The 13,618-nt window shown below is 37.5% G+C and overlaps 1 protein-coding gene across 1 annotated transcript in view; it reads left to right on the top strand.

The window, feature by feature from the left end:
- PTH2R (parathyroid hormone 2 receptor) overlaps positions 1-13,618 on the top strand; it is a 75,359-nt gene that overhangs the window by 7,497 nt on the left and 54,244 nt on the right. The window contains 2 exon segments of the mRNA XM_007472162.1: positions 11,478-11,588; positions 11,699-11,820. Coding sequence (XP_007472224.1) covers positions 11,540-11,588; positions 11,699-11,820 — 171 coding nt within the window. The 5' untranslated portion in view covers positions 11,478-11,539.

The raw sequence follows: 13,618 nt of genomic DNA, 5'->3' as shown, positions 1-13,618 counted from the left end.
TTGATTTCCATTTGCATGGAATATCTTTTTCCATCCCCTCACTTTCAGTCTGTATGTGTCCCTAGGTCTGAAGTGGGTCTCCTGTAGACAGCACATATACGGGTCTTGTTTTTATATCTGTTCAGCCAGTCTATGTCTTTTGGTCGGAGCATTTAATCCATTTACATTTAGAGTAATTATCGATATATATGTTCCTATTACCATTTTCTTAATTGTTTTGGGTTTATTATTGTAGGTGTTTTCCTTCTCTTGTGTTTCCTGCCTAGAGAAGTTCCTCTCGCATTTGTTGTAAAGCTAGTTTGGTGGTGATGAATTCTGTTAGCTTTTGCTTGTCTGTAAAGCTTTTAATTTCTCCATCAAATCTGAATGAAATCCTTGTTTGGTAGAGTAATCTTGGTTGTAGGTTTTTCTTCTTCATTACTGTAAATATTTCCTGCCACTCCCTTCTGGTATGCAGAATTTCTGCTGAAAGATCAGCTGTTATCCTTATGGGGATTCCCTTATGTGTTATTTTTCCCTTGCTGCTTTTAATATTTGTTCTTTGTATTTAATTTTTGATAGTTTGATTAATATGTGTCTTGGCGTGTTTCTCCTTGGATTTTCCTGTATTGGACTCTCTGTGCTTCCTGGACTTGATTAACTATTTCCGTTCCCATATTATGGAAATTTTCAACTATAATCTCTTCAAATATTTTCTCCATCCCTTTCTTTTTCTCTTCTTCTTTTGAACCCCTATAATTCGAATGTTGGTGCATTTAATGTTGTCCCAGAGGTCTCTGAGACTGTCCTCTATTCTTTTCATTCTCTTTTCTTTATTCTGCTCTGCAGTAGTTATTTCCACTATTTTATCTTCCAGGTCACTTATCTGGTCTTCTGCCTCAGTTATTCTGCTATTGATCCCTTCTAGAGAATTTTTAATTTCAGTTATTGTGTTGTTCATCACTGTTTGTTTGCTCTTTAGTTCCTCTAGGTTCTTGTTAAACGTTTCTTGTATTTTCTCCCTTCTATTTCCAAGATTTTGGATCATCTTTACTCTCATTATTCTGAATTCTTTTTTTGGAAAACTGCATATTTGCTCTTCATTTGATAGGTCTGGTGGGTTTTTGCCTTGCTCCTTCATCTGCTGGGTGTTCTCTGTGTTCTCCTTGTTCTTAACTTTCTGTGTTTGGGGTCTCCTTTTTGCAGGCTGCAGGTTCATAGTTCCCATTATTTTTGGTGTCTGTCCCCAGTGGCTAAAGTTCTTTTAGTGGGTTGTGTATGCTTCCTGGTGGAGGGGACTAGTGCCTATGTTTTGGTTGATGAGGGTGGATCTTGTCTTTCTGGTGGGCAGGTCTACGTCTGGTGGTGTGTTTTGGGGTGTCTGTTGCCTTATTATTATTTTAGGCAGCCTCTCTGCTAATGGATGGGGTTTTGTCCCTATCTTGCTAGTTGTTTGGCATAGGGTGTCCAGCACTGTAGCTTTCTGGTCATTGAGTGGAGCTGGGTCTTGGTTTTGAGTTGGAGATCTCTGGGAGATTTTCGCTGTTTGATATTACGTGGAGCTGGGAGGTCTCTTGTGGACTAGTGTCCTAAACTTGGCTCTCCCATCTCAGTGGCACAGCCCTGATGCCTGGCTGGAGCACCAAGAGCCTGTCCTCCACATGGCTCAGAATAAAAGGGAGAAAAAAAAAGAAATAAGGAAAGAAGAAGATAAAATAAAGTAAAATAAAATAATGTTATTGAAATAAAAAATAATTATTAAGAAAAAAAAATTTTTAAGTAAAAAAAAAAGAAAAAAAAACGGACAGACAGAACCGTAGGACAAATGGTAAAAGCAAAGCTATACAGACAAAATCACACACAGAAGCATACACATACACACTCACAAAAAGAGAAAAAGGGGGAAAAAAAATATATCATTGCTCCCAAATTCCACCTCCTCAATTTAGGATGATTCATTGTCTATTCAGGTATTTCACAGATGCAGGGTACATCAAGTTGATTGTGGAGATTTAATCCGCTGCTCCTTAGGCTGCTGGGAGAAATTTCCCTTTCTCTTCTTTGTTCGCACAGCTCCCATGGTTCAGATTTGGATTTGGATCCACCTCTGCATGTAGGTCTTCTGAGGGCGTCTGTTCTTTGCTCAGACAGGACGGGGTTAAAGGAGCTGCTGATTCGGGGGCTCTGACTCACTCAGGCCGGGGGGAGGGAGGGGTATGTATGTGGGGTGAGCCTGCAGCGGCAGAGGCCAGCGTGATGTTGCACCAGCCTTAGGCACGCCGTGCGTTCTCCTGGGGAAGTTGTCCCTGGATCACGGGACCCTGGCAGTGGTGGGCTGCACAGGCTCCCGGGAGGGGCGGTGTGGAGAGTGACCTGTGCTTGCACACAGTCTTCTTGGTGGCTTCAGCAGCAGCCTTAGTGTCTCATGCCCGTTTTTGGGGTCCACGTTGATAGCTGCGACTCGTGCTTGTCCCTGGAGCTCCTTTAAGCGGCGCTCTTAATCCCCTTTCCTCGCGCATCAGAAAACAAAGAGGCAAGAAAAAGTCTCTTGTCTCTTAGGCAGCTCTAGACTTTTTCCTGGACTCCCTCCTGTTTAGCTGTGGTGCACTAGCCCCCTTCAGGCTGTGTTCACGCAGCCAACCCCAGTCTTCTCCCTGGGATCCGACCTCAGGAGCCCGAGCCTCAGCTCCCAGCCCCCACCCTTCCCGGCGGGTGAGCAGACGAGCCTCTCGGGGAGGATCGGTGCCGGGCACCGGTCCTCTGTGCGGGAATCTCTCCGCTTTGCCCTCCGCACCCCTGTTGCTGTGCTCTCCCCCGCGGCTCCAAAGCTCCCCGCTCCGCCAACCACTGTCTCCGCCCGCGAAGGGGCTTCCTAGTGTGCGGAAACCTTTCGTTCTTCACAGCTCCCTCCCACTGGTGCAGGTTCTGTCCCTATTCTTTTGTCTCTGTTTTTTCTTCTTTCTTTTGCCCTACCCAGGTACGTGGGGAGTTTCTTGCCTTTTGCGAGGTCTGAGGTCTCGTGCCAGTGTTCAGTAGGTGTTCTGTAGTGGCTTTTCCACATGTAGATGTATTTCTGATGTATTTATGTGGAGGAAGGTGATCTCCACGTCTTACTCTTCTGCCATCTTGAAGCCGTTCCTGAAATACATCTTTTTAAAGAATTTATTTACATTGGAATCTACTTATAGTGAATTCTCTGTTTTTTGTTTGTCTGAAAGGGTATTTATTTCAGTCTCAATCTTCAGAGATACTTTTTCTGGACTTATGATCCTTGGATGAGAATTGTTTACTTTTAGCTCCTAAGAATATTGTTTTACTTTTCCACCCTGGCTTCCATTGTTGTTGTTGAGAAATCAGTTCTCAGTCTTTGTTGGTGATTAGTTTTTCTCATTGGCTCCTTTTAAGAGTTTCTCTTTGATTTTGATGTTCTGCAATTTTATTCTGTATCTAGGTATGAGTTCATTTGATTTCTGGAGTCTAAGGTTCTGTGTCTTTTTTCAGTGGTGGGAATGTTTTGCTATTTTGTCTTTGAAAATTTGCTGTCCCCTATTCTCCTAATCTCTGTTTCTGGAACTTTAAGTAGACAAGTATGGGAACTTCTCACATTACCCTTTGTATCTTTATGTCTTATATGATTTCCTTTTCTTTGTTTTTCTACTGCTGTTTTGTTAATTTCTGCAAATATATTTTCCAGTTCACCAACTCTTTGTTCAGCTTTGTCTAATGGCTCTTTAATCCATCCATTAAGCTAATTTTGATTATTCTATTTTTCAGTTTTGGGGATCTTCCTATTTAATTTTGATAGTTTCTTTATCTTAAATATCATTTTAATCTCTTTTCTTTTTCCTTCTTAGACATATGTTATATTCTGCATTTGATATTAAAATAACCACAGACTTTGCTTGTCAATACTGACTACCACACATGGGGGCTTATTTCCTTGTGTGTCTAATGACTTATGATAAAGAACTTATAAGGTACTCATGTAATGTGCATTCTTCCAAAATTTCTGTTTTCTGCAACGTGCCAAGTGGAACAGTTGATCTATTTCCAGTTTAAACTAAGACCACATATTAGACCGCACATGAATGTGAGCTTGTGGTTAGAAATTGTCAGAGAAGAATCGTTTTCTCCATTGTTTCCTAGTCCAACTCTAAATGCAGCCAGGAGTGAAACAAGCCAATCTCTTTCTGAAAGATACTTTTGTTTCTTGTTCACTCACTAAGGGGTTCATATTTTGGGGATCCTGGAGTTATACAGGAGTTTCCAGTCCAATTTCCCACTTCATCAGGTCTCAGACTCATTTTTGTTACCAGAATACAATCAAAATCCAAGCTCTTAACCAATAAGTCAGTAGAGGCCTCTAACGTAAGCCCCAAATGCAGTGCCTACTGATCCTACGGAATAATTTCTGGTCTCAGATTTATTCCTTTAATTTGTATCCAGCTAAGCCATGTTTTAACAAAGAAGGTTTTTATATTAATTCAGCCTTTGTAGGTGTCTTATACTAGGAAAGAGTTCTCTGAATGGCTAGACTAATAATGTCAGGAAAGGGAATCACTTATGTTACCTTTAAAGAACACTGACCCTGATATCTCAAACATGTAGGTCTACTAACAAAGAGCAACACTATCATGAAGGAATTTATAAAGATTGTTATCTAGGAGGGCTAAATGAACTATTTTCTATGAAGTCTCATGAAATTTTGAGCTAGAAGATATCTTAGAGAATATCTAGTCCAACATTATCATCTTTATTGTCCCTTTAACAGTTCAACAAAGATATTATGTGCCTACAGTGTGGTGCTTCTGTAGTAAGCACTGGAAAAAATGAATCAAAGTCTGTCCTTACCCCATGGAAATGATGATCTAATAAGGGAAGTAGACACCTTTCAGATGGTGTGTAAGTATAACAACAGAGGTATCACAACTATGGAACCACTGAAAAAGCATCTTAATTCATCAGGGAGGAATCAGAGAAAGCTTTCTGGAGGAGCAATCTTGAAATTAAAGGAGTAGGATTTAGATGTGTACAGGAAGAAGTAAAAAGACATTCCTGGCAGAGGGAATAGGGTCGGCAGAGACAAGCAACTGGGAATCAGTCACACACCACAAGAGTTAAAAAGAGTAAAAGATCTGGTTGTAAACTTATGTAACATCTAAAATTTGTGATGGTGCAACTCATGTGAAATGTGTAGATGAATAAATATTAAAAGAGAAAAGGCACTTTCTTTGAGATCTTTCTCCATACAATAGGATAGAATTAAATCTGGTCGAACTTTGTTCTCCCTTTCAATGAAAAGTGTCTATATATGTAAATTGACTTAGCATTTCTTCACTTTACAAGTGTGAAAAGATAAATGGCATTTTGAATTCACTAGTTAATTTAAGAAGTTTTCATTTTAAAATTCTCCTAAAATTGAGAGATACATATCAGAATATTTAGGAGTGAGCTGTTATGCTGCCTGCAACTTACTTTAAAATACCATAGCATTCATTTAGATGAAATAAATATTGTAAAATATTACCAGCTGTAAATTATAGATTGTGGGTATATAATATCCTCTGTTTTATTTCTGAAGAAAATTTTATAATAAAAATAAAATATAATTTTTCTTCTTGTCTATGAAAGAAAGAAAAGAAAACATAAATGCAAATACCTCATTATACAACTATTTAGGTATTTAAGAACAAAACCCAAAATATTAATGATCCCAGTTTTATTTCACAATTGTATGGTTGTATTATGTTATGGGTAACTGTAGAACCGAAAAGAATCAAAGTTATATTCTCCAAATTTTAGATTGCTCTGTGTAAATATCATGGTTTGACAAGTTTCACTAATGATCAGTTTGTCCTGGCACACACAGAAGATTACAGGGAGTGTAATTATTGGTGTTAATTTATAAAGGGAGTTTGGTGACTCATTAGGCAATTTATTAGTTTCTTGCTAAATAATGAAAGTATTTACTCGCATAGAATGTGAAATGATGATCAAAGAGATGTTACTTAATATCTCTATATTAGCTGTATGAGGGCATGGCTTTCACAATCTTTTCAACCTTTTGTGAATATTGATTATTCTCTTTGTCAAAGAGCCACCAGAGAGATGATTACAATCTACAGAAACATTATTCTGGGGGAGTGTTGGTTTTCTGAATTTTGAAATATGTCTGTGTGTGGGATGGTATCTTTTTTTTTTTTAAAGGACATGCTATTCTATTTTATTTTTTAAAACTTCTTAAAATTGAAGTATAGTTAACTTACAATGTTGTGTTAGTTTCAAGTATACAGCAAAGTGATTCAGTTATATATATATATATCTATGTTATATATGTTGTTTCCATTATAGGTTATTACAAGATATTGAGTATAGTTTCCTGTGCTCTACAGTAGGTCCTTGTTGTTTACCTATTTTATATTTAGTAGTATGTATATGTTAATCCTAAACTCCTAATTTATCTCCCACCCCCACCTCACTATCCCCTTTGGTAACCAATAAGCCCCTTTGGTAACCAATAAACTTGTTTTCTATGTCTGTGGGTCTATTTCTGTTTTGTAAGTAAGTTCATTTGTATCATCTTTTTAGATTCCACATATAAGGGATATCATATGATACTTGTCTTTCTCTGTCAGACTTACTTCACTTAGTATGATAATCTCTAGGTCCATCCATGTTGCTGCAAATGGCATTATTTTATTCTTTTTTATGGCTGAGTAATATTACATTGTATATATATACCACATCTTCTTTATCCATTCCTCTGTCGATGGACATTTAGGTTGCTTCCATGTCTTGGCTATTGTAAATAGTGCTGCAATGAACATTGGGGTGCATGCATCCAGGAGTGGGATTGCTGGATCATATGGTAGTTCTATTTTTAGTTTTTTAAGGAACCTCCATTCTGTTCTCCATAGTGGCTGCACCAATTTACATTCCCACCAACAGTGTAGGACGTTCCCTTTTCTCCACACCCTCTCCAGCATTTATTATTTGTAGACTTTTTGATAGCCATTCTGATAGGTGTAAGGTGATACCTAATTGTGGTTTTGATTTGCATTTCTCCAATAATTAGCGATATTGAGCATCTTTTCCTGTGCCTGTTGGCCATCTGTATATCTTCTTTGGAGAAATGTCTATCTAAGTCTTATGCCCATTTTTTGATTGGGTTGTTTTTTTAGATATTTAACTGTATGTATATTTGGACTGGTATCTTTTAGGGAACAAAAAAACGATTCCTTTTAAAGCATAAGGAAAATATCAGCAGTGTTCTTTATTCCAGTTTAAAAACTACATAATTATAGAATAAACTGATCATTAACTTTTAGACTTCTGTGAAGACCTTAGTCCATCACATGATCAACTCTTGCCAGAAAATCTCACATGACGTTGCAGCATACATTTTAGAGGGACAACTAGTTACAAGAACACAGGAATATGTATCTGGGTCCATTTTATGTAGATTGCACCATAGATACTGTATCTGGTAAAGGATCGGATCCAGATAAATAAGGATGCATGACTTATTAAAGATAAAGTGAATGGATGGGAAACCATATGGAATGCTATCAAGACGTAGAAGAGTATCTAGTGCAAAGTTTATGGAAGAGATTGATTCATTATACTCTGTTTAAACAAGAAGGAAGATAAACACACAAAAAAGCAGGTCATGGTGGAAAGTAGGTGAAGCCAGAAACAGGAGCCAGCATAATGAGTTCCCGGGTTACTTGCAATATGTAAAGCCCAGGCTTTTATTATGAGAGCAAAGTGAGGCTGTTTCCAAGAAACATTCTCTTCTACGAGAACAATGTGGTGAGGAAAGATATTTTCTTTTTCTTATTACTTCAGCAATTCACAAAACAAATCAAGTACTTGTTTCCATGTGATATGGTGGACACTAACAAGTTAATTTCAGGTTTATGCTGAGTTCTTTTCTGTAGAAATCGGTGTTTGCATGAGGTTCTATCATGCTGACTATTCAAAACTGAACAACTCGACATAACGAATGTTAGCTATAACAAAAATGCTCAGCTACAGTTAGTGTAATTGGTAACTAAAAAAATTGAGAGAGCTGTAATGGTACTTGTGGTAGCAGAATAATGTCCCCTCAAAGATGTCCAAACCCTAATATCTGGTGTTCTGCCTGTGTATGTTATATTACAGGGCAAAAGGGCATTGCAGATGGAATTAAGGTTGTGGACCTTAAAATAGGAAGATTATTCTGGATTATTTGGACGGGACTAATGTAATCACCTGGGTTCTTAAAAGTGAAAGAGGAAGGCGGAATAGTCAGTAATGGAAAAAAAGAATGGAAGAAAGACTTGAAATGTGAGAAGGACTTGACCTCCCTTGCTGACTTTGAAGATGGAGGAAGGGGGCCATGAGCCACGGAATGCAAGTGGCTTTCAGAAGTTGGGAATAGCCCTCAGCTGACAGCCAGGAAGGAGATGGGAACCTCAGTCTTATCACTACAAGGAAGTAAATTCTACCAACAACTGGAATGAGTAAGGAAATGGATTTTCCCTCAGAGCATCAGAAAGCATCACAGTGCTGCCCAGCCCTTGATTCAGCCTTGTGAATCTATAAGCAGAGGTCTGGCTGAACTCACCGGACTTCTGACCTACAGAAATAGTGAGATAATAAATTTGGGGTATTTGAAGCTGCTAAGTTTGTGCTAATTTGTTATGGAAGCAATGGAAAATGAATACAGCACTCATTAAAAATAGTCTCTTTTGGGTAAGTTGGAATATGACATGGCTGATAGGCTCTCTTCTTGAAAGTTTCATACACAACTAATGGAAGGGAGTCCTGAAAAACACACAGTGGTAAACGCATGAAACAAAACAGGAGAAAATATTTGCAAAGGAACCAACTGACAAAGGATTAATCTCCAAAATATACAAATAGTTCATGCAGCTCAATACCAAAAAAACAAGCAACCCAATAAAAAAATGGGTGGAAGACCTAAATAGACATTTCTCCAAAGAAGACATACAGATGGCCAAGAGGCACATGAAAAGATGCTCAACATCACTAATCATTAGAGAAATGCAAATCAAAACAACAATGAGGTATCACCTCACACCAGTTAGAATGGGCATCATCAGAAAATCTACAAACAACAAATGCTGGAGAGAGTGTGGAGAAAAGGGAACCCTCTTGCACTGTTGGTTGGAATGTAAATTGATGCAGCCACTATGGAGAACAGTATGGAGGTTCCTTAAAAAACTGAAAATAGAATTACCATATGGCCCAGCAATCCCCTTCCTGGGCATATACTGAGAGAAAACCATAATTGAAAAAGAGTCATGTACCACAATGTTCATTGCAGCACTGTTTACAATAGCCAGGGCAAGGAAGCAACCTAAATGTCCATCAACAAAGGAATGGATAGAGAAGATGTGGTACATTATATACAATAGGATATTACTCAGCCATAAAAAGGAATGAAATTGGGCCATTTGTAGAGATGTGGATGGACCTAGAGACTGTCATACAGAGTGAAGTAAGCCAGAAAGAGAAAAACAAATATCATATTAATGCATATATGTGGAATCTAGAAAAATGATATAGATGATCTTATTTGCAAAGCAGAAATGGAGACACAGACGTAGAGAACAAACATATGGATACCAAGGGGGGAAGCAGGGGTGGGATGAATTGGGAGATTGGGATTGACATATATACACTATTGATACTATGTATAAAATAGGTAACTAATAAGAACCTACAATATAGCACAAGGAGCTCTACTCAGTGCTCTGTGGTGACCTAAATGGGAATGAAATCCAAACAAGAGGGGATGTATGTATATGTATAGCTGATTCACTTTGCTGTACAGTAGAAGCTGTCACAGCATTGTAAAGCAACTATATTCCAATAAAAATTAATTTAAAAAAACAGACAAAATTCCTCACCCTCAAGCTCCTTAAATCCTATGGTTTAAGAAAATGATAATAAAATAACACTTAATAGTGGAAGGTGAAACTATATAGTTTTCAGGTGAAAAACTATAGTAGGAAAGGGGATAAGGAGTATGGGTTGGGGTGGGTGAGTGGGGAATAAGCCAGGGGAGAGAGAAGATCCTGAGGGGCCATTAGGCCTTGGAAAGACTCAGCTTCTGCTCAGAGTGAGATGGGAAGCCTTTGGAGGATTTGGGGCTATTGCATGAAGAATAAATGAGAGGAGAGCAAGAATGGAATCAAGAAGACCCATTGGGGGCCATTGCAATAATTTAGTCTGGAGATGTGGTGGCTTGGACCAGGGGTTTGGCAGTGGATATTGTGAGAAGTAATAGGGTTCTGGATTCATCTCAAGGAGAGTAGAGTTTCTGAGAATTTTGTTTAAGATGAGTGTTAGACTCAAAGAAATTACTAGTAATTGGTAAAAGAGCAAACCGAAATCTTGGAGCTTACCTGTGAAGCTCAATCTATTTCATGTGTCATATGTTTTAACAGTAATTAAAAAAAAATCTAGGGTAAAATATGTAGCTACAACTATGATAGACTTTTACTAACAGAAATTGTTCTTATCTCCCGATTCATCCCATCCCGCCCCCTTCCCCCTTAGTATCCATACGTTTGTTCTCTACATCTGTGTCTCTATTTCTGCTTTGCAAATAAGTTCATTTGTACCCTTTTTCTAGATTCCACATATAAGCGATATTATCCGATAGATAAGTAATGAGAACCTACTGTACAGCACAGGGAACTCTACTCAGTGCTCTGTGGTGACCTAAATGGGAAGGAAGTCTAAAAAAAGGGGATATACGTATATGTGTAGCTGATTCACTTTGCTGTACAGCAGAAACTAACACAACATTGTAAAGCAACTATACTCCAATAAAAATTAATAAAAAAGAAATTGTTCTCAATGAATTCTGTTTCTTTTTTTTAAACATCTTTATTGCAGTATGATTGCTTTACAATGATGTGTTAGTTTCTGCTTTATAACAAAGTGAATCAGCTATACATATACATATGTTCCCATATCTCTTCCCTCTTGTGTCTCCCTCCCACCCTCCCTATCCCACCCCTCTAGGTGGTCACAAACCACCGAGCTGATCTCCCTGTGCTATGCGGCTGCTTCCCACTAGCTATCTATTTTACGTTTGGTAGTGTATATATGTCCATGCCACTCTCTCACTTTGTCACAGCTTACCCTTCCCCCTCCCCATATCCTCAAGTCCATTCTCTAGTAGGTCTGTGTCTTTCTTATATATTAATTGCTATAACTCATATATATTGGAATCACTAAAATATGTTTAATTTATGCAAATCAAATGTTCCTATCAATGGGCCTTTGATGAGGCTAGGTGGATGAGTTTTGGGGTATTTGCATCATATCTACCCCATTCTAGTTTCCAAAACTACCGATTTGTTTTACAGTGCCTGTGTTTTACATAGGCAGTGACCTGAAATTTTGTATTTTGAATGCATTCATTCTCTGCTTCTAACTGCATCTTTGTTTATTTGCTTTTTAATTATTTTCCTTATCAGAGGGAAATTGTTTCCCAGAATGGGATGGACTCATCTGTTGGCCTAGAGGAACAGTGGGGAAAATGTTGGCTGTCCCATGCCCTCCTTATATTTATGACTTCAATCATAAAGGTATTGAATTTTTCTGAAATGATTAATTTGGAATAGAAATTTATTATTATTTTTGTAATGAACTATACAAGAACTGAGCAATCTCAGTGTTTTTCTTCATGTCTTCACAGGAGTTGCTTTCCGACACTGTAACCCCAATGGAACATGGGATTTTATGCACAGTTTAAATAAAACATGGGCTAATTATTCAGACTGCCTTCACTTTCTGCAGCCAGATATCAGCATAGGAAAGGTAATGGTATCTTTGTATTTGTGAACCCCTAAGGGAAAGCAAAAGTTTTTATACAATTCTTGATTGTCAACCACTGTTATAAAAATCCTTATATTATATGACACAAAGATCAAAAAAGATAGAAGCAAGTTTGGAATCTTTTCAGATACCTAGTTAAGGAAAGGTCTAGGATCTGAAACATTTTTTTTTCCTGTTTTCAGAAGTTAGTATTTTATTTTAGTTTTTAAAAATTAATTTTTATTGGATTATCGTTGCTTTACAATGTGTTAGTTTCTACTGTACAGCAAAGTGAATCAGCTCTACGTATACATATATCCCCTCTTATTTGGATTTCCTTCCCATTTAGGTCACCACAGAGCATTGAGTAGAGTTCCCTGAGCTATACAGTAGGTTCTCATTCATTATCTATTTTAGGACCTGAAACATTTTGATATTTTCTTTAGGTTAGAGTGACCTGGCTGAGATATATGCATATATACTTATAAATATGTGTATGTTGTATTATATTATGTTTACGTTACACTATATGATGCTACATTATTTATGTATAAAAATTCAAATTGGTAGTCAGCAACATGATGCATGACTTTTTTCTTGGTTACCTATGAATGGCTACATCTCATCTCACTCTGTATTCCTGGAGGAGCTTTGTATTTTAGAGATGTATTTTCCATATCATAAGATTTGCCAGCAGGTGATTTCATTAGTATATGAAAGATTAGAGTTTCAGAATTAAAGAGGAGCAAGGGGTGTCTTATAGGTCTTCTCACACAATACCTTAATTTTATACGTGTGAGTCAATTCAGAACCAAAGGTTAAGTGTTGGTCAAAGTGACACAGCTGGATCATGGCAGGGTCAGTGCTGTTTCCGGTATGGTAATCATATGTAAATTTCAAAAACTTCTAGATAGTTACTTTTAGGTTATATTTGGTGGATTAAAAGTTATGCCTAAATTCCTATCACGCAGACCTCGTCAGTAAAATGCATGATGCTATAAGCATATGATGCTAGGAATGAACATGGTAAGTTGATGTATAAATGATTTTATGAGGATCCTGAGAACAGTCATAATACATAACTCTCCTAACATTAGACATTTTTCTTTATGCTTGATGATATTTATTTTTTGGTGGGGAGGGAGGGAGAGCAGTGGCAGAAGTGGTAAGTTGGAGTTTTCTTCGTTTGATTTATATTTTTGGCCATGCTGAGCGGCATGTCAGATCTTAATTCCCTGACCAGGGATCAAACCCACGCCCCCTGCATTGGAAGTGCGGAGTCTTACCCACTGGACTGCCAGGGAAGTCCCTGTTTGATTCTGCATTAATAGTCAGAACTTCTTTTCTTAACTTTTTTTTCTAGCACAAAGCACTACCACCTTAATGACTCTTTAGTAAATTGCCAAAAGACCTCAGTTTTGTATTTCATTGTTGACATGCTTCTTAGATAAAATTAGTCAATGTGAGGAGATAATTATGTACTCTACAATGGAACCAAAGCCAGCAATGAGTTAATATAAAATACTTCAAAATAATTTCAATTTCACTGATATAAATAAACATTCACAATATTTAGTATACTCTGCTATGAATTTGTGCATTAAATGATGATAAGGGCAAGTCTTCACAGCTTTTAAATGGCCATTAAATTATATCATGATTTTATTTACACTGAACTCTATTCAGAATATTGCAACCATTCTTTTTAATTACTATGTATTTCAATAATCAAAATAGCTAAGGATGGTGAAATCCCCAAAATATATACTATTTTATATAAACATGGTTTAAAAGTTAACTG

The sequence above is a fragment of the Lipotes vexillifer genome, unplaced genomic scaffold (genome assembly GCF_000442215.2).
Source record: "Lipotes vexillifer unplaced genomic scaffold, Lipotes_vexillifer_v1.1 scaffold678, whole genome shotgun sequence".
Lineage (NCBI taxonomy): Eukaryota > Metazoa > Chordata > Mammalia > Artiodactyla > Lipotidae > Lipotes > Lipotes vexillifer.
This window is presented reverse-complemented; position numbering and strand designations above follow the sequence as displayed.